Source organism: Thalassophryne amazonica, chromosome 19, assembly GCF_902500255.1.
Source record: "Thalassophryne amazonica chromosome 19, fThaAma1.1, whole genome shotgun sequence".
Taxonomy (NCBI): domain Eukaryota; kingdom Metazoa; phylum Chordata; class Actinopteri; order Batrachoidiformes; family Batrachoididae; genus Thalassophryne; species Thalassophryne amazonica.
The window spans coordinates 37,489,721-37,513,415 of NC_047121.1; the positions used below are offsets into that span (position 1 = coordinate 37,489,721).

A 23,695-nucleotide genomic window follows, 5' to 3' on the forward strand; every position below is an offset into this window, starting at 1 on the left:
TGTTTTTTTTCGTTTCACAACAGTTTTTTTTTTTCCTTTTTTTTAAATTAAACTCACGCAAAACCACATCGTGGTCTATCGACGAGTTGTGGATGTTTCTGTGTTTGGATGAGAGAATCAAGAGAGAGCTGGACGGAGCGACACAAAATGAGAAAATATTTCAGGAAATCTATCAGTTTTTTGGCTGCTCATGGGTACCACCAGTGTTGAAAACCGAACGGTCCCCCCCTAAAAATCGGTCCGTCCTGTCTTTCACTGCACATGCGTCATTAGCCGCAGTCCACCGATTATCACCTCGTTTCTGCTTAAAACTACACTCCAGTCATCATCTATCTCAGCGACAGATATCTGAAGCATTTGTACAACAATCATTTCCACATAAATTCAGCATTATTTCATCATAAAAGACAGATGAAGCAATCAGAGCGCTGCGGCTACACGAGCTGCTAGCTGATGCGTTTACTGCGCATCCATCATTTCAAAGCTTCACTGATTAGCACCTCGTTTCTGCTTAAAACTACACTCCAGTCATCATCTATCTCAGCGACAGATATCTGAAGCTTTTGTACAACAATCATTTCCACATAAATTCAGCATTATTTCATCATAAAAGACAGATGAAGCAATCAGAGCGCTGCGGCTACACGAGCTGCTAGCTGATGCGTTTACTGCGCATCCGTCATTTCAAAGCTTCACTGATTAGCACCTCGTTTCTGCTTAAAACAGCCTCATTTCTGCTTAAAACTTACTTTAGACTGATTTAAGAGATTTTATTTTGTCATCTGATGGTTAATAATCCCATTAATCCCTTTAATCACTTTGGGTGTAGAGAGCCAGACTCAGACGAGCTGCTGTGCTCCCAAATGATGCATGCACAGTGAGGGCAGGAGGACCGATTTTTAGGGGTGGGACCGTTCGGTCTGTTACACCGAACATTCCAGCAATGCAGAGAAAAGCTGAAAAAGCTTAAAAGTGATCACAGGACCATCAACAACCACAACTTTGTTTTGTTTTTGTTTTTGCCATACTACTGGATTATGCTTAATCAGCTTTACAATCTTTTAGCATTTAATATGTGTCGGTAAATCTTGGTAGTAACCGTTACAAATCAAAATTATGTTTCACAAAAGTGGAGACATTTCTGCATAAAGTACAAAATTTATTGTTGGTCAAAATTCACAGTGAAACACAATAGGTGTAGAACACACAATGACAAAGGTAAAGTTAATATTCAACTATTTGACAGCAAATTATGCATCAGACCCGCCTGCCCTCCTCTACACCCTGTGCCACTGCCACCACAAGGTCAACTGCAGGTGTGTCCCATTCCGTCTCACAACGTTTTTTGTGGTGGCGACTGAGAAAACCATCTGACACACACACAGCATACATATTTTAATTAGTGCTGTCAGGTGATTAAAAATTAATCCAATTGATTTAGTTCATCTAAATGAAATCACATTTAATTGCATGTATAATTTTATCAAAAATAACCCCTCAGATCTGTGTGTGTTTAGGGCATTTAATAATCTGAAGAAAAGTTAGAGGATCTCAGTTATTTCTGTTACATTTGTTAAGGAGGTGCTAAACAAGCTGCGATGTAAACTTATCTTAAATCAGGAGAATGTGTGTAAAAACACTCAGAATTGTAGGAGTTCTGAGATGTTAAAGGTGATTTTGCGCAATATGACTCTAAGATTCAAAGATTCAAGATTCAAAGAAATTTATTGTCATATGCACAATATAGAACATGAACATGTTCCCTGCACAATGAAATGTGTCTACTGCATTTAACCCAATCCTAATTGCCAGTAGGAGCAGAAGTCGCCATTAGGCGCCCGGGGACCAGCTCCAGATGTACATCCCTGCCTTGGTCAACAGCAGGGATGTAGCAAACCAACACCGACCCATAACAAACAACACACACACACACACAACACATAGGCTGGCCCGGTACATAAAACATATATATGAAAGCAAAACACGAGGGGAAAAGGAGAAAAAAAAAAAACCTCATAGCTGCTGCATTACACAGCAGCAATGAGGAAAAAAAAAATCCCCATCAGCACAGAAAAACAATAGTCACAGAGACAAAAACAAGGACACAGGACGACAACCGAGATTTGAAAGGACCAGTTTATCAGAACACTCCGGAGGCAGCCTGTTTGGCGCCGTCAACAGCCTTGTCCGACAATCCTGGAGGGGAAGGGAGCAGCCCTGCACAGTCTGAGCAGTCCTGAACAGTTCTAACAGAGCTGGAGAAGCTGAGGGGAGGGGGGAAGACCAGGGAGCGAGGCTTAAGTGTTGATCTTCTGAGGAGGTTTTTATCACAGCGACCTTGAAGTGCAGCTGTATTTGGGGAAGCCAAATGAATAGCCAGATTAGCAGACGCCTGAAAGATTCCACAGTTCTGAGAACAGAGTGGCTCTCAATGCATCTGAATGTAGAATGTGGTCTTCACAGACGGTCATAGCGGGTTTCCAGGGCCGCAATCTTGCTCGAGATGTTTTCCAACGCGCGGTTAACCCCGCCGACTGCTCAGCCACTGCCTTCCCAATCGAATCAATCATGTAGGGCAGCCTGGAAGGACCAATCAAAGCTGCTTCCACTTTCTTGATTTTCCGGTAAACCAGCAAAGTGCCCGCTCCACACATCAGAAAGCCGGTCACCACCAAGCCGAATATGTACACGTCTTTGACGTCCTCCACAGAAAGCATGTAAAGGCACATGACCTGCCATCTCCTCCACGAGTCCATCACGTAACCCATCACATGCGTCCCGGCAGGACAGGTCGGGTCCTCCGCCCCCGAATGTCTTGTAGAAAAAATAGTGTCAATTGCGTTCAGAGACCACTTTAACAGATCCATTTTGTCATTTTCCAGAAGAGCAAAGCTGCAGCCTCACAGACAACACGCCACAGAAGCAGGAGAGATAAGGAGGGAGGGAGAAAAGAAAAGTGCATCCGTCTCGGTCGAGTGCAAGCTGGCAAAAAAAAAAAAAAATTAAAATATTATTTAATATTATCTTATTATTATTAATATTATTATATTATCTTATTAGATCAGAGACTATTTCATATTTCATACTGTTAATTAATGGTCGTTAAAGCCAAACCGACGCACAAACTCCCACATTTGAGTTTTAGCAACAACGGTTATCAAAGCAAGTTACTTTGGTTTGAAATGTATTGACATCTAACCCAGTTACTGCTCTCAAAACCAAGTTTTTATTTACAGATCAAGTCACTGACATCTAAACAAAACACAGCAAAGTGCAACTAAAGGCGTTATAGGTTCTGTAATTAAATAATCAAAATTAACACTTTATTTTGACAGCCACAATTTTAATACTTAACAGCAACAGCTTGTAGTCACTACAACATTGTACGCTGGACTTTTTATTTAGGAGCTACCTATGAAGGTAGCGATAGCTACAATTAGCTTACCCTCATGTGTCGTATCTTAGTAGCTTGTATCCTCTCCTATTCGGCTTTGTACTGTTGTATGGCTTCCCAAAGTCTCCTGTACTTTTCAAGCGTGTTTCATCTCACCACCTGCAGCCTTCTCTTAAAAACCCACAGAGTAAGCAGCAAGCACACCATCACCTCGATGTCCTCATTGTTTGTGTCACGTATAAATCGACGGCATGGTAGTTTCGCGCAGAGGTGCTCGGATGATCTCGCTCACATTGAGAAGGTTCTCAATTGTAATGGAAAACGACATGCCTGGTACCAAAACTGAGCCGAGCAGGTCGAGATCTGTATCATGGAAAAGGGCCTTTAGTCATCATAACCCAACAGACGAAACATGTAGACCTGACAGTGAATGAATCCAATCAGATCCAGGTCTGCCTCAGAATTTAATCAACTCACACACACACACACACACACACACACACACACACCCTCCACCACGGCCAAGTAGCAGAGGTGATAAATTTTTACATGATCAGCAATAACCAAGTACACCTGAATGTGGTATTTAAACATGCAGTACAGCACACCAATTAAAAGCAGGCACTGAACTCTTCACACTATATTAAAAGGAGGGTGAAAAACACTCAGGAGGGCAGAAAAACAGATATAAGAAATTAGATATGCAATCTAATCTGACTCGTGGAATGTCTGCTTCATTATTTGGTCCCGTATCATAAGTGAAGCACGCGGCATTCTTTTCTTGATTTATTGTCATTCATTAAATCCAAGATTATTCGGGGTGCGTTCGGAGGGGGCAGAGGAACGACACTCTATAAACTTTCATCAAATCACTTGTGGTAGCAGGGAGAAATAGAGGAGCGTACCTGATGTGTGTGGCAGGTAAGGACTCCAGCTGGCGGGACAGGAACAGCTCTCTGTGTCTCAGCTGGTGTTTCTGTTTCTCAGGGAGGTCAGTCATCTCTGGATTCTCCATCTCCTCTTCCAACTCCCCTGGGAGGGTGGTAGAAAAGGTCAGACATGCTCACTCCAGATGAGGCAGAACGTTATCATACAGAAACAAAAGAAAACTTTGGGTGTGTGCAAATGTGCTGGCTGCAGTCACAAACTCTCAGGAGCACAACAAGCAGACACAAAGCATAAATAAGTGCGTACACCTGATAAGACACAACAATTAAGTCCCCAGGGAGAGGGTTGTTACACAACCACCTATGGATTCTGCTGATAAGAAGTGTGCAGCATCAATCAAACGTTATCAGGGTAAATGGACTGAATTTATGTAGCGCTTTTATTGAATGGTCAAATCGTTTTACAGTGATGCCTCACATTCACCCATTCACACACATACTCATACACAGATGTCAGGGTGAGGCCATGCAAAGAGCTCACGACACACCAGGAGCAACTTAGGGATTACGGGCCCTGAGCGATTTTCCGGTCTAACGTGGATTTGAACTAAGGATCCTCTGGGTCCAGTTTCATAAAGTATTCTAATCTTTTAGTCTGCTAAGCCTACTTAGCTGACTAAGGTTAATCGCCCACATTATCCGTCTAATCTCCGTTTTACATCGACGGCTAAATTTGTAGATTAGCCGTCTGATGTTAGTCAACAATTTTCACGGTCATAGCGGCCTCGTGGGTGTTGTTTCCAAGAAACGCCTTCAATGCGCAACAGTTTTGTTTACTTCCGGGCTGGTCCTTCTGGTACAAACATGGCCGATTCTGCTGCAGCAGAGGAGAGGCGCTCCCGACCTCAGCATCCGTAAACATCCCCAACGGATTATTCTGATTCCGGAACACCTGTTCTCGCTGCAAATCTCTCCTTCCTTCCTCAACCATCAAGTGGTGGTACATGATAGCCGCCTTTTTTGAGGTAAGACACACATTTTGTTGACTAAAATAAGATTAGCCTTCTCTGTACCAGGCTAAAAACGTTAGTCTAGTAACGTGAGCCTTTAGCCGACTAAGCGCTTTGTGCAAGGATTAACGTCAAACGATGAGTCGCCTGAGTTTAGCCCACTAAACAAGATCAGACTGTTTTATGCAACTGGGCCCAGGTCACAAACCCACCGCTTCAGGGCCTTGACCATCAAAGTTTCATCTGACAATTCTGTGCTTAATACCATGGAAAACACACTATTACCTCATTTTTGTTTAAGATGCCTAATGTATGTTTGTGGAATGTCAAATAAAAGTTAAATTTAAAGATGAAATATATATAGTGCTTGTAGCACATTATGTGGAACAATGTGAGAACAAATTTAAGGATTTGGCGGCAACAAGGAAGTGTGCCTGATTCACTCAGCAAATCCTGAGTCTACTGTAGTTTTACTGTAGTTTGCTCTGACAAATCAGAATCACTCCATGAATCCATGAGTCACATGAGTCCAAACTCCAGCAGTAATCAGTATCAATAAATTTGAATCCGCTGTGAGTCGTGCTGGTAAGGAAGATTCTGATTCACGCAAATGGTCGGGGATATGTTGTAATGAGAACGTACTACAGATTGATGAGTTAGGTATTGTTGTTTTAATATACCATGACTCCTGGTATAGCAATGGGATCCAGAGGAATATGTTAAGTGAATCAGTGAGGTCCATGCTGAGTCCATATTGTCGTGGTTAGTCTTCTGACAATGTGAGTCGGTTCTTGACAAAACCTTAAGTTCTTGATTTTTTTTGGGGGGGGGGGGTTAATGTCTGTTTTGAAACAGAACTCGGATCGTTTTTGTTTGTTTTGTCCGTTCATTTGTCATTTCCCTCCTAAAACACTTCCTTTTTATGTACAAGAACCAATTTAGCTTAAGTTTAGAATGAGGTTAAGGGAAGGGTTAAGCTAAGATCAGTATTTGTGAGGTCACTCCTGTTGCGTCACCTCTCATGTATGCAGGAAGTACATTTGGCTCCCATGCTAAGATTCCATGAAAAAAATAAAAAATAAACACAACATAGAAAGTTTCCTATACAAATTCTGAGTAACAGCTCCACCCCCGCCCGCTCCGCCCCAGCCTCCCAAACATATTCAATCCAGAATTGCATAAAACAAGAACACAAGCAGCAAATCAATGCATCTGATGAATTTGAACCTGAAAATGCCTTTAAATTTAGTGTAATAAATGGCTGAAATGAGTCATTAGCTATCGAAATTGTACATTAATTTCCTAGCAAATACTGAAGATGGCCACAGTAAAAGAAGACCTTGATAAAAATGTAAGCAATAAATATTTTGCAGGCTGGAGTGACAAATTACTGTAATCGTATTGACATTATGCTCATTTTGACTGGAAAAAAATTTACATATAGAAAGTAGTAACTGCACATTCATGCAGTTTGCAATGCATGTCACATACTACATACACCCACACACTAATACGAGTACAATGCCTGAATACATTCAATCACACTGGCACAGCATTTAATATACACAATAAATATCTATGTATTATGTGACCCTTGACCTAATTCAGCCAGATTTGCAGTTTAGTTGGGACAATAATGAAATACCGTCCTTAAGTTTGGCAATGCATCCAAGCTTTAAGAGACGAGGAACGGTGGAAAGGCTGTCAGCCACGTTGATTAAGTCACGTGTCCAAGTCACTCTGTAACAATGGATTTTTATACTGCCAGCAGGCAACAGCAAAATTCTTTCCTCATTTTCAAACAAGGAGCACAGTGAGAAGGAAGGTTCGAGAGAGACAGGCAGAAGGTTAAAAAAACAAAAAAAGACAAGCAGTGAAAAGCACTAAGAGCAAAATAAAACGGGCAAAAAGAGCACAGAGGGACGTGTGACAAAAGAGATAAGAGGACGACAGCATATGATAAAAGAGAGTGAGCAAGACACAAGTAAGAGGAAAAAGGAGGAAGGCGAGGAATAAAGAAATCAGCAGGGAGTGCAAGAGAGAGAGACGGATGGCTGAGACAAACCCAGTGAGAGTGTGAGAGAGAGAGAGAGAGAGAGAAAGCACGTGCTCCAATTCATTTTGACTTTCATTAGAAGACGTGAGACAGAAAGAGGGACACGAGGAGCTGAACAAAAGCAATCAAGGGATTTTCAGGAGAAGAGATTTGTGGCCAAAATCAATAAGTACTCCTTCTCTCCCTCTGTTTCCCAAGCACTCAGAACCCAGCAGACACACCGAGCGTGCCCACTGAGAGAGCACAAACACACGGCCCTTCATCCTCCGAGCAAAAACGAGAAAATACAGACCGATTAATAAAATGCAAACAACAATACAGAGAGCGGGAGGTCAGCGGGAGATCAGCTGTTAAAAAGGAACAGGACACACAAACAAGTCAGAGACTCAGTCCAAAGAATCGAACGCAAACTGTGAGTGCGCGACACCTGTGATGTGAGAAAAACATGTAGATTCTAACATTCTGTGCATCTGCAAGTGTTTTACATGCGAAGCACTTACACTCAGGTACATAACCGTTTGGACAGCAAGATAATTTGTGTCTCTGTAGGCCACTATGATGAACAATCAAGATGTGGCTGTGTCCACTTTCTTGTTTAATTCATGGGGGGGCATAGGCCACTGGGTAAACCAAGTGTGAGGATTATTTTTAATACAATACCGGTATTCACTTTACAGCTAGGTGGACCAAACAATAAATGGAATAATCCAAATAGTTAATTAGTAACTGTTAGTTGCAACCCTATATATATATATAAAAAAAAAAAAAATTTTATGTGTTATGGATTTTTTTTAATCTTTAAAAATATGGATTTATTCTATATTTTTTTCCCCAAGACTGCCTTCTGACATTTTTGACACTTTATATCTCTTCCTTTGTTTAAACAGATACATTGTGGAGTTCTACAAGGGCCGTTTTAGGACCTAAACTTTTTTAAATTTATATTAATGACTTGCAATTCATCTCTGAAAACTGAAATTATCCTCTTTGCTGATGACACAATGATAGTATGTTCTGGGGAAAACCTGGAACAACTTGTGATCGAAATGCAAATAGAAATTATTAAATTAAAAAATTGGTTTGATAGTAATAAATTGTCACTTAATATTTCAAAGACAAAATTAATGCTCTTGGGAAACCGAGAAATGAAAACAAAAGTAAATCTTAAAATTGACATGGTTCCAACATAGATTTTTAGGAATAATAATTGATCATAGGATGTGCTGGAAACCCCACATTGCTAGCATACAATCCAAAATGGCCAGAAGTATTTCCATAATGGGGAAGCCAAACCTTTCTAGATCAGGAGTCCTTATATATTATTTATTGCACATTAATATTACCATATATTAGCTATGGCATTGAGGTATGGGGTAATACATATAAAAGTAATGTAGACACACTTTTTAAGTTACAGAAAAGGGCAATAAGAATCATCCATAATGTAGGCTTCAGAGATCATACGAGTACACTGTTTTTACAATCCAAAATACTAAAATTTAGAGATCTTGCAGAATTTAACACTTTACAAATATTTTAAGTGAACAAAACCTACTATCAGATAACCTCCAAAAATTGTTTAGTGAAAGAGAGGGAGATTACAACTAAGAAGGAAATATAATTTAAAAAAAACAGTATGCTCGTACAACAATGAACAAATGTGCCTTACGAGACATGGGGTGGATTTATGGAATATCTAACTGAGGACATCAAAGTGTGTACTACAGTACATCAATTCAAAGAAATTTAAACTCAAAATATTAAAAAAATATGAAACTGAATAACATAATTCTTAGTATACATACAGGTGTGCATGTTTGTGGATCTAAACTGTTATATTATTTGGGCATGACGAACGTACGGGAAATATGAATGCGCACGAGTTGCCCATGATACATGTGTGTGGGAAAAAAAAAATTAATATATCATCAAGTTTAATCGAATATAGGTAAATGTGCGTGCATGCATGCATGGGCTGGGTGCCCATGGGTGCATGTATGTGGGTTAAAAGTGTTATACTGTCAAATCTCATTGAATCTAGTGTGTGTATTGGTGTATGCAAGGGTATTTGTGTATAGAGGTAGTGTATTTATGTAAATACATGTTGATATGTATAATGCAAGATGTGTGTTTATATATACTCAACAAAAATATAAACGCAACATTTTTGGTTTTGCTCCCATTTTGTATGAGATGAACTCAAAGATCTAAAACCTTTTCCACATATACAATATCACCATTTCTCTCAAATATTGTTCACAAACCAGTCTAAATCTGTGATAGTGAGCACTTCTCCTTTGCTGAGATAATCCATCCCACCTCACAGGTGTGCATATCAAGATGCTGATTAGACACCATGATTAGTGCACAGGTGTGCCTTAGACTGCCCACAATAAAAGGCCACTCTGAAGGTGCAGTTTTTATCACACAGCACAATGCCACAGATGTCACAAGATTTGAGGGAGGAATGTCAACCAGAGCTGTTGCTCGTGTATTGAATGTTCATTTCTCTATCATAAGCCGTCTCCAAAGGCGTTTCAGAGAATTTGGCAGTACATCCAACCAGCCTCACAACCACAGACCACGTGTAACCACACCAGCCCAGGACCTCCACATCCAGCATGTTCACCTCCAAGATCGTCTTGAGACCAGCCACTCGGACAGCTGCTGAAACATCGGTTTGCATAACCAAAGAATTTCTGCACAAACTGTCAGAAACTGTCTCAGGGAAGCTATCTGCATGCTCGTCGTCCTCATCGGGGTCTCGACCTGACTCCAGTTCGTCGTCGTAACCGATTTGAGTGGGCAAATGCCACATTCGCTGCTGTTTGGCACGTTGGAGAGGTGTTCTCTTCACGGATGATGCGAAGGTGAGTGTTTGCACTGCATGAGGCAATGGTGGTCACACCAGATACTTGACTGGTATCCCCCCCCCCAATAAAACAAACTGCACCTTTCAGAGTGCCTTTTATTGTGGGCAGTCTAAGGCACACCTGTGCACTATCATGGTGTCTAATCAGCATCTTGATATGGCCACCTGTGAGGTGGGATGGGATTACTCTCAGCAAAGGAGAAGTGCTCACTATCACAGATTTAGACTGGTTTGTGAACAATATTTGAGGGAAATGGTGATATTGTGTATGTGGAAAAAGTTTTAGATCGTTGAGTTAATCTCATACAAAATGGGAGCAAAACCAAAAGTGTTGCGTTTATATTTTTGTTGAGTATAGGTATATATGATCTCAAAATTTTTTTTATTTATTCTTGTCTGCGTAGTCGAAAATAAAACATGTGAAAGGGGGGTAGAAAATATAAGTTTTACTTCATTCTACTCCCTTTGAGTAATGTACGGATTTTCACAGATGAATGTGCGCAATGTATAAATGTTTTTAACTTGCTCAATAAAGTATTCATCATATATTGGGATTTTTTTTGTTTGTTTGTTACTATTATGACAAAATACTTTAACGCAATATTGAAAGTTATTTGTACAATTTATGGTTATTATTTATTGTTAAATTAGCCAAAGATAATCAACTAATCAGAAAATATTTCAACACACTAATAAAAACATAATTGGAAAAAATAATAGATTAATCAATTACAAAACAACCAAACAAGCCCAAACTTACATCAATCACTACAAAATACATACAGAATGGGGTGAAAGCATGGTGAATGCCCCAATTAGATTTTTTATATGGTGAAAGTAAATTTAGGACCTCAATGTTTCTTTTCAGTTAAAAAAAAAAACATAATCCCAACTGATTAACTTAACATGATGTACTAGTCATGTTGCATAATTTCTGAAAGTCCCAGCAGTCCACTGTTAAAAATTTGGTGGCACTTTGAATACAATACCATTTACCCACTTTTGCATGTTACAAGTGGCCCTTTTTCTTTTGTACATATTTTGGTTGATTCCTATGAGAACAATATTCAGCTGGCAGTCAAAAGATGGCTGCGGTTAATTACTGTGCCCCCAGCCCTTCAGGAGTGACCACTGCTTGACCTCCCAGCATGCAGTGTGGTAGCAGCCATTTTAGCTGGAAGCTCTGGAAACTTTAGTTTGTTAACACAAAACTTTAGCTGACTAAGCGCTTTGTGCAATGACTAACGTCAAAAGATGAGTCGATTAAGTGAGTTTACACCACTAAACAAGATTAGACTGCTTTACAAAACCAGGCCCTGGTAAGTAATCATTTATGTGATGATTTAACTTATTTTGCTACTTACGTAAAGGTCTCATATTTGTTTAATCAAATCAATAGGAAAAGAGCAATTAATTTCTAAATTATTTGCCAAAATAACAGTTCTAAGATACCTGTGGGTGCCTTCTTCTGCAGGCCTCCCGTTCTGTGCACCAGCATGGACCTCCCAAATTCCCGTATAATCGTATCAGGTGTGTTGGTAGCATGGCCCAAGGAGAGGGTCACCTCTTTGAGTCTGGTCTGCTTTAAGTTTCTTCCTCAAATCATCAGAGGGAGTTTTTCTTTAACACTGTCATCTGTTTACCTGTTCTAGGGGTTGGTAAAGTTAGACTTTACGTGTGTGAAGCACCTTGAGGCAACTTGTTTTGATTTGGAGCTATATAATGAAATAAATCTAAATAATTGAATTGAACCTGTTCAAATGTCTGTCCATTACGTCAACAACCATTTTTTGATTATTTTTATGGCTTTTATGAGCAATTTAAACTGAAGTTTAGTAAATACTTTCTCCTTCTACTAATGTCATTACACAATTGAAAAATGTGAAAACTACAGTCATTTTCTAAATAATACACAGGAGTGCAAGCCTAAATGTATATATGTCTGTCCATTACATCAACACAAATGTGCAAATTGCCTTCAAGCAGCACTTTTTCCAAAGATATAATACTCCTCACATATTTTATGAGAAATTTGGATCATACCTATGAATATTTCTTAGTTAGAAAAGCAGAGTTGATAACAGTATGCCTATTTTAACAAAAAAGGGTTGGAGGACAAAATCTATTAATAAAACAATGTATTTTTAAAGATCTTTGGCACAACGATACATGCATACTCTCAATCCAATTAATCAAAAAATAGTTTCTTTGTAAATTCAAGTTAGTTTAGTATTAAAAGAAAGACAAATCTTTGATAACACTAATAATTGGATTTATTTTCACTTTTAAAATATGTTCGAAACAGGTATTTCATGTAATTGGTAATTCCAGGTCACTGAAGCAGCTTAGTCACCATGTCTGCCTCAGAAGATGCCATTCCTCTTGTGCTATTGGCTAAAAAAGAGAAGTGGTTTAAAATTTGTTTTGATTTATAAAATGTACATATTTCTGAAATCTACAGAACAACAGCTTTCATTTGATATATTACACTTGTGTCAACTGTAATTTTCATTTTTAAGTCCTCAGGGGCCAGATTTTAAGGCGTTCACCATGCTTTCACCCAATGATTAATCTGTATGGTGTAGGAAATTTTGATAAAACAGAGTGACTGTGCAAGAAGGAGATTACTGAAGGAATAGTAGAGAAGCTTGAATCTTCAACTGGACTGGGTTGCTTGACGTGAGGACGTTTCGCTTCAAATCGCAGAAGCTTCCTCAGCTAAAACAGACAGTTTTACAGTTTGTAAAACAAACAGAGCAATGTAGTGTATTCTATCAGATGTCAGGAAAACTGTAATGAACACTACATAGGTGAGACTAAGCAACCTTTACACAAAAGGCTATACCAGCACCGCAGAGAGGGCGCTAGTGGACCTCAGTCTGCAGTTCATCTCCACCTGAAAGACACTAACCACACGTTTGAGGACAAGGAAGTTAAAATCTTAGCCAGAGAGAAGAAATGGTTTGAAAGAGGTGTCAAGGAAGAATTCTTTGTAAAACAGTTGAAACCCAGCCTTAACCGGGGAGGGGGTCTCAGACACGCTTTGTCCCCTGTTTACAATGGAGTACTCAGGTCAATGCAGTTTCAGTCTTTTGTTCATGGTAATTTGTCATTCACGTCATCAGGAGAGTCGTCAAGGGAGCTATCAGGAGAGGCTTCCGTCCCATCATTAGGAGGGACAGCTGCCCTGTCATTAGGAGGGTGCTAACTAGAGCACAATAGGTGCTAATTAGAGCTATTGTATAGTCACTAGCCTGTAGCAGTCGGCCTCTCGGTAGGAGGGGTCTGGTTAGGTTAGAAACTCCAGCTTTTGCTGGCTTCTGTTTTATTCTTCTCTACAAGAGTCAAGACAGAAGTCAGACTACCAGAGCAACAATTTTAGCTGAGGAAGCTTCTGCGATTTGAAGCGAATGTCCTCACGTCAAGCAACCCAGTCCAGTCAAAGATTCAAGCTTCTCTACTATGGAAACCACCTGGACAACTGAGAGCCTACACAGAAACATTATTGAAGGAAGCCACCAAGACACCCAGACAACTTTGAAGGCGTTACTGGCTTCTGAGGACGTGACTGGAGAAACTGGCACAGTGATATTACCTGTTGCATCACCAGTTACACAGCTTGACGGTGGAGTGGCACAGAGAAGGACTTTCTCAAAAACCTTGTGGCATTTCAACGACAGTTTGCCAGAAGGCACATGGGACACTCAAGCCTGCATTTGGTCTTTGATTTATTTATTCATTTATTTATTTATTTTTACATGAAACTCCTTTTGCGTTCCATTCACGGTATGAAGCTGGGTGATCCAACAGCTACAAGCTGCACTACGCACAGCTTGAAGAAATTATATACTATGGTTATGCTCTCCATCCAAAGTGCCTTCAGATGATGTTTTGTGATTCGACATGACTTAAATGAAATTGATTTGCCTTTATTGAAGGAAGGAGAAAGATGACAGATAATTAGCTATTCAACTGCTGTAACACGTTTCACTGAAGAGTTTTAATAGCAGAAAAATAAGCATTTCTTAAAAAAAGTTGATTTGAATCTCTGAACTGTGTGAATGTATGTTATGGTGTTTCTGCATGCATGTACCCATCAGTTACACAGTGGTACACTGATAGAATAGCCTCTAAATGAATACCAAATCAACTCCACAACCTCACTCCTCTCCTCCTCCGAGCCAATCTCCTGGCAGCGCACCCGCACCACACTCTAAAGATTGCCTCTCCATCTCACCTGTCCCAGGCAATTATCAATTATTGATGAATGGGTCGCCTTACCAAGCCGAGAGACGGCGGAAAGGAAGAACAGTCCTGAGGGTGAGAAAAAGGTGAGGAGAGTACAGCACTGAAAGCAACTTCAGCTGAGTGATACAGTGAGTGTTCCATGTGACTGTGGCAGGAACGGGCAGGAAGACCTTATGGATCATTCATTTGAAATTCTACATCTAAACCTAGAAGAGCAGACTCGTTTGAACCCGTGCGTGATGTCACGGGATTTGACCACTTATTACTGTTTACTTGAATGCTAGATATGTTTGTCTTATTGACTACCTTACTGTCAGGAATATTTCACCGTGGGATGGTGGGAAACGTAATTTTGACTGCTTAGTATGTCTGGTACATATGAAGAATTGACAAAGCTGACTGACTTCACTTCCAGTGACAGCCTGCCATTGCACAACACAAACACAGCATCACTTCTTACGGAAAAATGGTGTACCGTTTTGTTTTCGTCTGCAATCACCGTAGCAGTCGTGAAAAATGCAGGGGGGTTTCCATATTGTTTGTATTTCTTTGTAATTAATGTAATGCTACGTTTACACATAACGACGACAAGTCACGAATGCCACGAAGTACACATTCTTGGCCGCTGATCACGAATGTGATGATTCGGGGCAGAGGCATCAGGTGTCCTCAGGAACTGCTGCAACCTGTTACCACGCGTTACGATTAATGGCACATGTTGCCGGAGAATTATCAGGAACCATTAGGCACGGTCAAGAATGGTGTTCCGCGTTGCGCGTAACAGCGCATGGTTAAGTTTTGTCACGTTGTGAACGAGGTAAATTGTCTCCACACACACACCCATATTCATCCAACTGAATTCAGATCGCTCCAGTTTTTCAGAAGAACTTTGTGACTGCATGTGTAGTTGGGCTCTGTGCCATGGAGTGGCACAGAGAGGATGAGGAGGACAGCGCCAGATGTGTGGCTTCATGCGGCTGTCGTCTCGCCCATTTTCCCAAACATCAGGCACATGCAGCAGGTGGAACACCTGCAGGAGCGCGCTGAAGAGCACTGAAATGAGACTTTTAGCCGACTTGGTGTCAGCAATCAAACTGAATGCGGTGCAGCAGGGTTTAACTGTGCGCGCGCTTCTTCCTCCGCCGGACTGGAGGAGGTGCAGAGATGTCTGGCTGCACGTGAGTCTCCTCTCGCTCCTCTGGTTCCTTTGGCTCAGACTCGTTCTCCCGCTCATCAGTTACTGAGGAGCTTCAGCAGGAACTGTGGACCGACATTTGGAGCCGAGTTTAATTGTGCACACGTGACAGAAAACTGATCCGTCGTGGCGCGCAGTGAAATGTGACGCTGCGTTACAAGTCGTGTCAAAACTTGACAGTTTCCGTGTCACTTCGCAATAACGCGTGACAGTTTGGGCTCCAACAACCATCACAGGAACCACTACGAACGCTGTCACGTTCTATTAAGGATCACTAGTCATCAAGACGGATCAATACGCTCAGTTGTGACCTCCACGACGTGAGACGAAATGATAGTGGTGTGTGACATTCGTGGAAGATTTTTTGACAGGCAAAAACATGCTCCACGAATATCAAGAATATCACACACCAACACGCACTATTAAGAAACCTATTCAGATGCGTTAAGTCACATTAAGAATGTCAGGAATGTGCCAAGAATGACAGAAAAATGACATTCGTAACGCATCTTGGTTATGTGTAAACGCACCTTAAATAAAGTCTAAGACATATTCAGTGGCAGCTTTACCATCAGAGAGGCTCATCCACGACTACCACAAAAGACTCCAAGCTGTCATTGATGTTAAAGGGAGCAACACACGGTATTAAGAAAGGAGTAAGGAAACTTTTGATCAGGGTCATTTGGGTAGTTTGTGTTGTTCATTATGATTTAAAAAGAGGTAAACCTGGTTGTTTGACAATAAATGGCTTCACCCAACCACTAACAATGATGTGAAAAAAAGTTTTTGTGTTATCTTTCATATTCTCTGAAAAATGGCAAAAAAAAAAATAATAATTCTGCCAGAGTATGTAAACTTTTGAGCTCAACTGTATAAATGCCTTTTTTCCCCACTGTATTTTGTGTTTCAAGTAGGACATGTAACGAAGCCCGGAAATGCTCACACTTGGTGGTGACAAAGCTGCTCAAATGTGCCACAAGGTATCGACCGTTTATTCATTTGAGAAGTGTTATTATCCTAAATGCCTTAGAAAGTGATGCCAACACTTCTGGCTAAATAAATGTGCAAACCTTTCAGCTGAATTAATATACTCAACTTTTTTTCACCAGTACATTACAATAAATATTACCATTAACACTTTTCACATCCATGTCAGCACACTTACTCTAACAAAGTCCCAGGAGATGATATATCCCCAAGGTCCCCACAAATCAGTCATACAAAAGTGTCGGGAATCACGCGAGTCAAGTACACCCTTACGCTAAATATGAATGAAATTGGTCAACTGGTCCTTGAGCTATTGTGCTAACAAGTGAAAACAGGCAGACGAAACACTGATCACTATATCCTCCCGTATTTCATACCAGGGAGATAAAAAGTGATCAATGATCAGGCTCCATGTACTGAAAATATTCCAGTTGAAGAAGTGTAGAAGAAAAGCGTAATGTTGCACAGCGAGTGAAATTATAAGCAAAGTAAACTGAGTCACTTGTGACGACAACTGTAGAAAAAAGGTTTCCCATTTAAATTGGGTTTCTAACAATATGAACAAAAGTTCACGTGCACAGCTAAATCTCAGATAATAATAGTCTTTTGGATAACAAAACCATGTTACTCATGCTTTTAAAACTGGGTAGAAACAGCAAGCACAGAAACTGTAGCTTCTGTGATTGTGATAAATATCTAGGAGAAACAAGGCTTTTAACAGGCTGAACACTTGATGGACGTGGAAAACTGTGCTTCAAAAGCCGGATTAAACCCCCTGTTTTGAACCCTGAAGGACAAGTATCACTGTCCCCACCCGTTGTTAGATTAGACTCCTCAATTATGAAAAAAATTCAGCCAATCTGATGGCAACTGCTGTAGTTAAGTAAACTAAGAACACACCATTTTGTCTCTTAGTATGTACTTCCATAGTCCAAGCTATCCCATTTCAACTAACATAACACTACAGCTATTGACCAATTGATAGTCTTGTGTACAATTTTAGCAGAAAGGTGAATCTTAAATTTTTTCTCGTTTCCCCTTTAATAAGAAAAATATGAGGTATAAAATGTAAATTTCACATACACGACTGTAAATAAAGTCGGACTTACGCTACGCAATAGTAAGATACGAAAGAGCGTTACACCAGAATCACAAAAAAAAACAAAAAAAAACAAAACACAACATATTGCAGCATGCACGTTGGTGAGATCAGACTGCAAAGCAGCACTTCAAAAATCCTACAATGCAACCGGTGCCGTATTTTCCTATTATATCATAATGTCTTGTGTATGGGATCACATACATTATTGAACACACACACAAAAAATGAGTTTGCACATGATACAGACATGACAACATGCTGACCCCTGCCAAAGGTCTACCGGACTTCCATAAATAATTTGTGTGAGGTTAGTGATGCATCTTTCCATTGTTGAACAAGAGCAGCCGGAAGAATTAAATCATCTGTGTGCATTTAAGGATGCAGCTGCCACAGGGTGCTCCACAATTCCATAATAGGTGGTAATTTGAAATCAGCACACTACACCCTGCTATTGAGGTGGGTGCCATTACTGAGGCTTTACCTAGATTTACAGAATTTGATAGTATCTCATTAGGCGCGCTGACAAAACTCGTACGCACAACCTGCTTATTTGATCCTATACCAACAAAACTCTTTAAGGACCTGTGGCCCACTCTTGGGCCCGACGTGCTGGAATGATTAACTCTTCATTAACCTCTGGATCTGTTCCTAAATGTTTCAAATCTGCAGTGATTAACCATAACTTAAAAATCTAATATTGACCCTATGGTGTATTGAAAAACTATAGGCTGATATCAAATCTATCATTTCGCTCTAAAATTCTGGAAAAAGTGGTTTCACGGCAGCTTGTGGACCACCTTACTGAGAATAATCATTTTGAGCCACTGCGATCTGCTTTTAGAAAATATCATTCCACACAGACAGCTCTCACTAAAGTGGTGAATGATCTTCTGCTTGCAATGGATTCGGACACCACTACAGTTCTGGTGCTGTTAGATCTCAGGCTGCATTTGATACTCTGGATCATCATATTCTACTTTATAGGCTGGAGAATCATTTTGGGATTACTGGGAGTGCTCTTGCATGGTTGACGTCATACCTGACCAATCATTCTCACTGTGTTTTCTACAATAACACTACCTCCAACCTTAGTGACATGAAATTTGGGGTTCCACAGGGTCCATCTTAGGGCCCCCTGCTTTTCTCCCTTTATATAGCACCCCTTGGGCACATATTACAGCATTTTGGGACTGCTATGGACCAGCATGGCTGCGTATGCACTCCCTACCCACAACCTATTTAGTATCATTAGAAAGCTTAAGATGTCTAGATTACAAAATAACTGGCAACAGTAAAATACTAGGACCTCACCTATACTGACATTGAGATTGATGCAGGCAGCACGAGCACCACAAGAACAAATCACGTAGGGAGGTCTGGGAGAGAATGAACAATTAATTTGTGAAGGAAACCCATCTGCAGTTGGACATCTTGTTGCTATGTGTAATTAAAATACAAGACAGTCAAAGACAACTGCAGATCAAATACCACAACTGTGATCTGTAATGCTCCGGGTTCGTGTTCAAGCTTGTGTTTCACATTTCGCTTCATGTCTATCTCCTCATTTCCTGTGCACTACACTGTATAATGGCCTGGGATGGGACTAACAGCAGATTAGTGCAATTTTCTACATACACATGTAAATGGTCAAAACTATGTTAACCAGCATTTAGATTGCTAAAAAAAGTTTACTGCTCTATAATCAACACAACTAAACAAAGATACGTACTCAACATTTGTTTAATATAAATTGTCCATCTGCTTGATTGCAGGTACATGAGGGAAGAATGTCGCTTTCGGTGGGAGAGGAATTACAGCTGATAACGTTGCACCTCATCAAGTTTTGCAGGCCGGGATGGAAATGAGAAATTTATTCTCTCACTGCAGGAATCAGTCCCACTACTACACATCGACTCACAACTCACAAAGTGGTGCAACACGGCACTAATACTGCAGTGGGTGAGATGTTTGTATCCACACAGACGATTTACCACAATTTAAATCCAGAACAGCTCACAGCTTTTTTCAGATGCCAAAGTTCATCTGAACTGGCTGCACGTTGTGGAGCAACTTTTCTGGAAACTTTGTACACTACTGTTTATTGGTGCACTGAACCACATCTCAAAAATTTAATAATTTGAATCTGGCAAATTCAAACAATTTAAGGGAAGGGCCAGAGACGTAAAGTGCCAAAGTTGGCTGACCGCTCAGGAGGTTGCTCTGGTCACACGGACGGGAGATGGAGGCCCCACTGAGGGAGTGCTTAAAATCTGTGCAAGTAAAATATTTGATCAGTGACTCACAACAAAAATGCATAAAACACAGGCACACACTCATAACACTGCCATTCCCCATTGACCCATAAGCGAAAACCTTCTGGGTCCACAGTGAAAAACCCAAGTCACAACGAGCGCATGTACATACCAAACATATGTATGCTCCGTCATACATGAGACGGCACGCACTGAAACTGCAGTTACACACTCATGCAGTGCAGCCATTACTACTATAAACTATATTTTTCATATTGTAATTCCTATAAATAGTTAATCACACCCCTTGGGCTTTTACACATTTCAATTTCTTTCTGCCTTGTCGAAAGAAAAAGTAATTCAAGCTGATGGGTTGCATAAGTAATGGCACATTTTAGTAACACAATTAATCAGCACTTTTACAGCCAGTTTTTTTCCAGATAAGAAGGGGATGGAAACATGAACATTTTCTGGACTTCATTCACACTGTCTGGAGTAGGCAGGTATCAAACACAGGGTTCTTTTAACTCTGGACTATAAACCAAGGAAACCCGCTTCTGCAGAGGATGGCGTAGAAAAGAGCACGAAAAAAGAAAAAAAATAATTCAATCTGCTTCACAAACAAGCATTCATACCCTCGTGGAAAAAAGAACTTAAAAAAAAATCCCTACACAAATACACCAAAAATACCCAAATGTTTTGTATTTCAACTAAGAATTGGGCCTACGGAGCAGTGTCAGAACTAGATCACACGATGACAAACACCATAACAAAAATGATCTTTGATAATCACAAGCAGAGTAATCAAAACTCCTCCAAGACAAATGGAGGAGGCATAAACATGGTTCAAAGACAATCAATGGCTTAAGGACATGTGCTCTAAAAAGATGCCATGTGGTCCAATAAAACAACCCTTTCTGCCACAGATACACCCTCAGGTCTCCTCTGTGAACACTGTGGATCGAGGTCACATGTACACACAAACACACTCACGTAAGCACATGAAGTCATACAATTACACACACATGCGCGCGCGCCACACACACAGATGTTTCAGAGGCCAAAAGCCACATTTAACCCCCCACACCCAGAAAAGTCTGGTGGTCAGGTTTTTTAGTCCAGACTACAGTTAGGATAAAGCCTGGTTATATCCATATCTCAGCAGTGATGGACTGTATCCATTTATTATTTTTGTAATCCAAATAATGATCTTTGTCCTTAGAAAATACACTGTACAGCAAAAAAGAAAAAAAAAGAAAAAAATTGGTTTGCTTTTTTCTGCATGAACTTTGAGAACTGATTTAGGGTCATTTTGGGGTGCCGAGTCTAAATCTGAGTTCAGATGTCCTCTATCCACATCATGCTTTTTTGCAATCTGCATGTTCCTTACTGATAGATTACGCAAAGTTGCTCAATCACTCACAAGTTTGACGCCACTAATCATGCACAAAAGCACCTTTTTAAACCAGATTTGTGAAATGTGAACAAGAGCCGTAATATTGTTGATGGTGCCGAAAGAGGTGTGAGACCGCAGCGTTTGCTTCAATGCTTGATACGAGAAATTCTGTATGTATCTAGTATTGATTTGAAATAATCATTTTTGCTGCATTTGCTGACGTTGTGATGGTCATAGTAACATTTTGTTTTTAGTTTTCTTTCCCTGTTGTACTGTACACACGCACAAGTCAAAATACTTGCTAAATACACGTCTTATATACGTAACCGGCTATCAAGTCATTTTCTTGCAAAGACACAGCGGGTAACTGAACAATCATGAAATTTTTTTAAACTGTGCTTCTACTGTATGAATATCATACACAGTTGTTGAAATTAAAGGCAATACACACCAGCATCACACCCGATGTGGAACAGATGTGCTCGCATGGTGTTTCAGTCCATATCACGAACGACTCAGTCACACGAATCACATCTCACTCACGTGACTCTTTTCTTAGCCTGTTATTTATTATTATTATATTTTAGTTTACGGTAACTGAAGATGTGACGCAACAGCTGAACATCACACTCTTTGCAAGAACCTTTTTATCTATGATTGGCCAAAATAATAATGAGAAAGAAAAAAGTAAATAATGCATGCGACCTTGATTAATACACAAGTATTTGTTTTCATTTCCTCAGCCAATAAATGTATCAAGTGCAGGAGTGGAGAACAAGACAAATGACAGGAGACAGGAAGAGAAACAGGACGTGAGTGACTGAACAAGTATTCAGCATTCACACTCTACGTCACACTGACTTGGTTTGTTGTTTGGACTCCAAGAGTTTTCACGTTAGCACCACAACTGGCCCAAGACCATCGCGGGGTGCATGCATCCAATGAATCAGAGCATCTCAATCATTAAGGTTTGTGCATCATCTGCCACAAGTTCAAGGCAATTATTTTTGGTCCAAATAATTTTTTGCCTATCCATTGTATGTGATAAGGCACCAACATATGTGTTTGAGTACTTTAACTGACATGATCTGTGGAAAAATCTGTTAAATTTACATAGATTTTAATCAAGGAAAATCCAACACTTTAAATGGCAAGCACATATGTTGTTGTGTTTATGCTGTGACCTAACCCAGCATGCATGCACACGCTGAACTCCCAACTGTTTTAAGAGTTCAGGAAAAGGTCAGGATTCCATCCCAGTCACAAAGCACTCAATCTAATGGGCTGGAACTAAGGTGAAAGCTTTTCATTTTAACTGGACTCTACCCATCTTACAGTCTTGATATTGTACAATTTATCCATGCAAGAGAAGAAATAGAAACTAAATTCTAATCCAATTACATTTGTTCCACGAATCTGATTGGTTAATCGTGTGAGATTTCAGACCATACTGAATCAAGTAATATTTGTGAATACCATGCTTTGGGAGTGTGCACATTGGTGTGTATGAACTTCAGTGAATATGTACATTTTCTGTGAAGCAAATACACAATATTTGAAGTTGTCATTTGACCCTGTTTTGTTAATAATTACCAAAACTGGCTGATGTTACATACCCACAGAAATTCTGCTATGTGGCCTCCGGCTGTAGTATCATAGTACACTACAGACTGTATTATTTGACCAGTAGCACAGTTATTAATAAGCTGTTAAATGAAGCTTAAAGTCAAGATGCTTTTGATGAAACAATTCTCTGCGAAACGAGGGATTTATTTTGTAATGCAAAACGAAGTGGCCGATACCTCTCACCAAGGACACAAACTTTTTGTTACCCTCCCCTCTTGCAGGCGGCTGAGGTCCATAAGGACTAAAACCTCAAGACGCAAAAACAGCTTCTTTCCGTGGCTTGCAATGAACTTGTGTGACTGTTGTAGGAATAAATAAATACAGCACAATTTGTACCAAGCGCTGGACAAGGAAAGTATCACACACACACTCCAACTACCATGCAAAAATCAAGGACATATGAATAACACGCATTGCACAGACAAACACAAGACTGAATGTCTGTATCCAGGCCTATGAGAGGAGGGGCTGCAGTCTGAACTGGTTTCTTTCTCAGCTCAGCAACAGTTGCACCTACAAACACACGCAATTCCTATTATCCTGTAAAGAAAACAGGAGTAAAACCACTTTATAATTCAAATAAAATTTTACAGGTCTGGGTCGTGTTTGATTGGATGCAAAACCACTACCGGATTCCACTCTATAATATCTGCAAAGGGTTGTCTAAAAA

The 23,695-nt window shown here is 40.2% G+C and overlaps 1 protein-coding gene across 1 annotated transcript in view; it reads right to left on the bottom strand.

Annotated features, from left to right (window-relative positions):
* Nucleotides 1–23,695, bottom strand: part of mta1 (metastasis associated 1) — a 98,820-nt gene that overhangs the window by 29,721 nt on the left and 45,404 nt on the right. Inside the window, 1 exon segment of the mRNA XM_034195177.1 lies at nt 4,300–4,426. Coding sequence (XP_034051068.1) covers nt 4,300–4,426 — 127 coding nt within the window.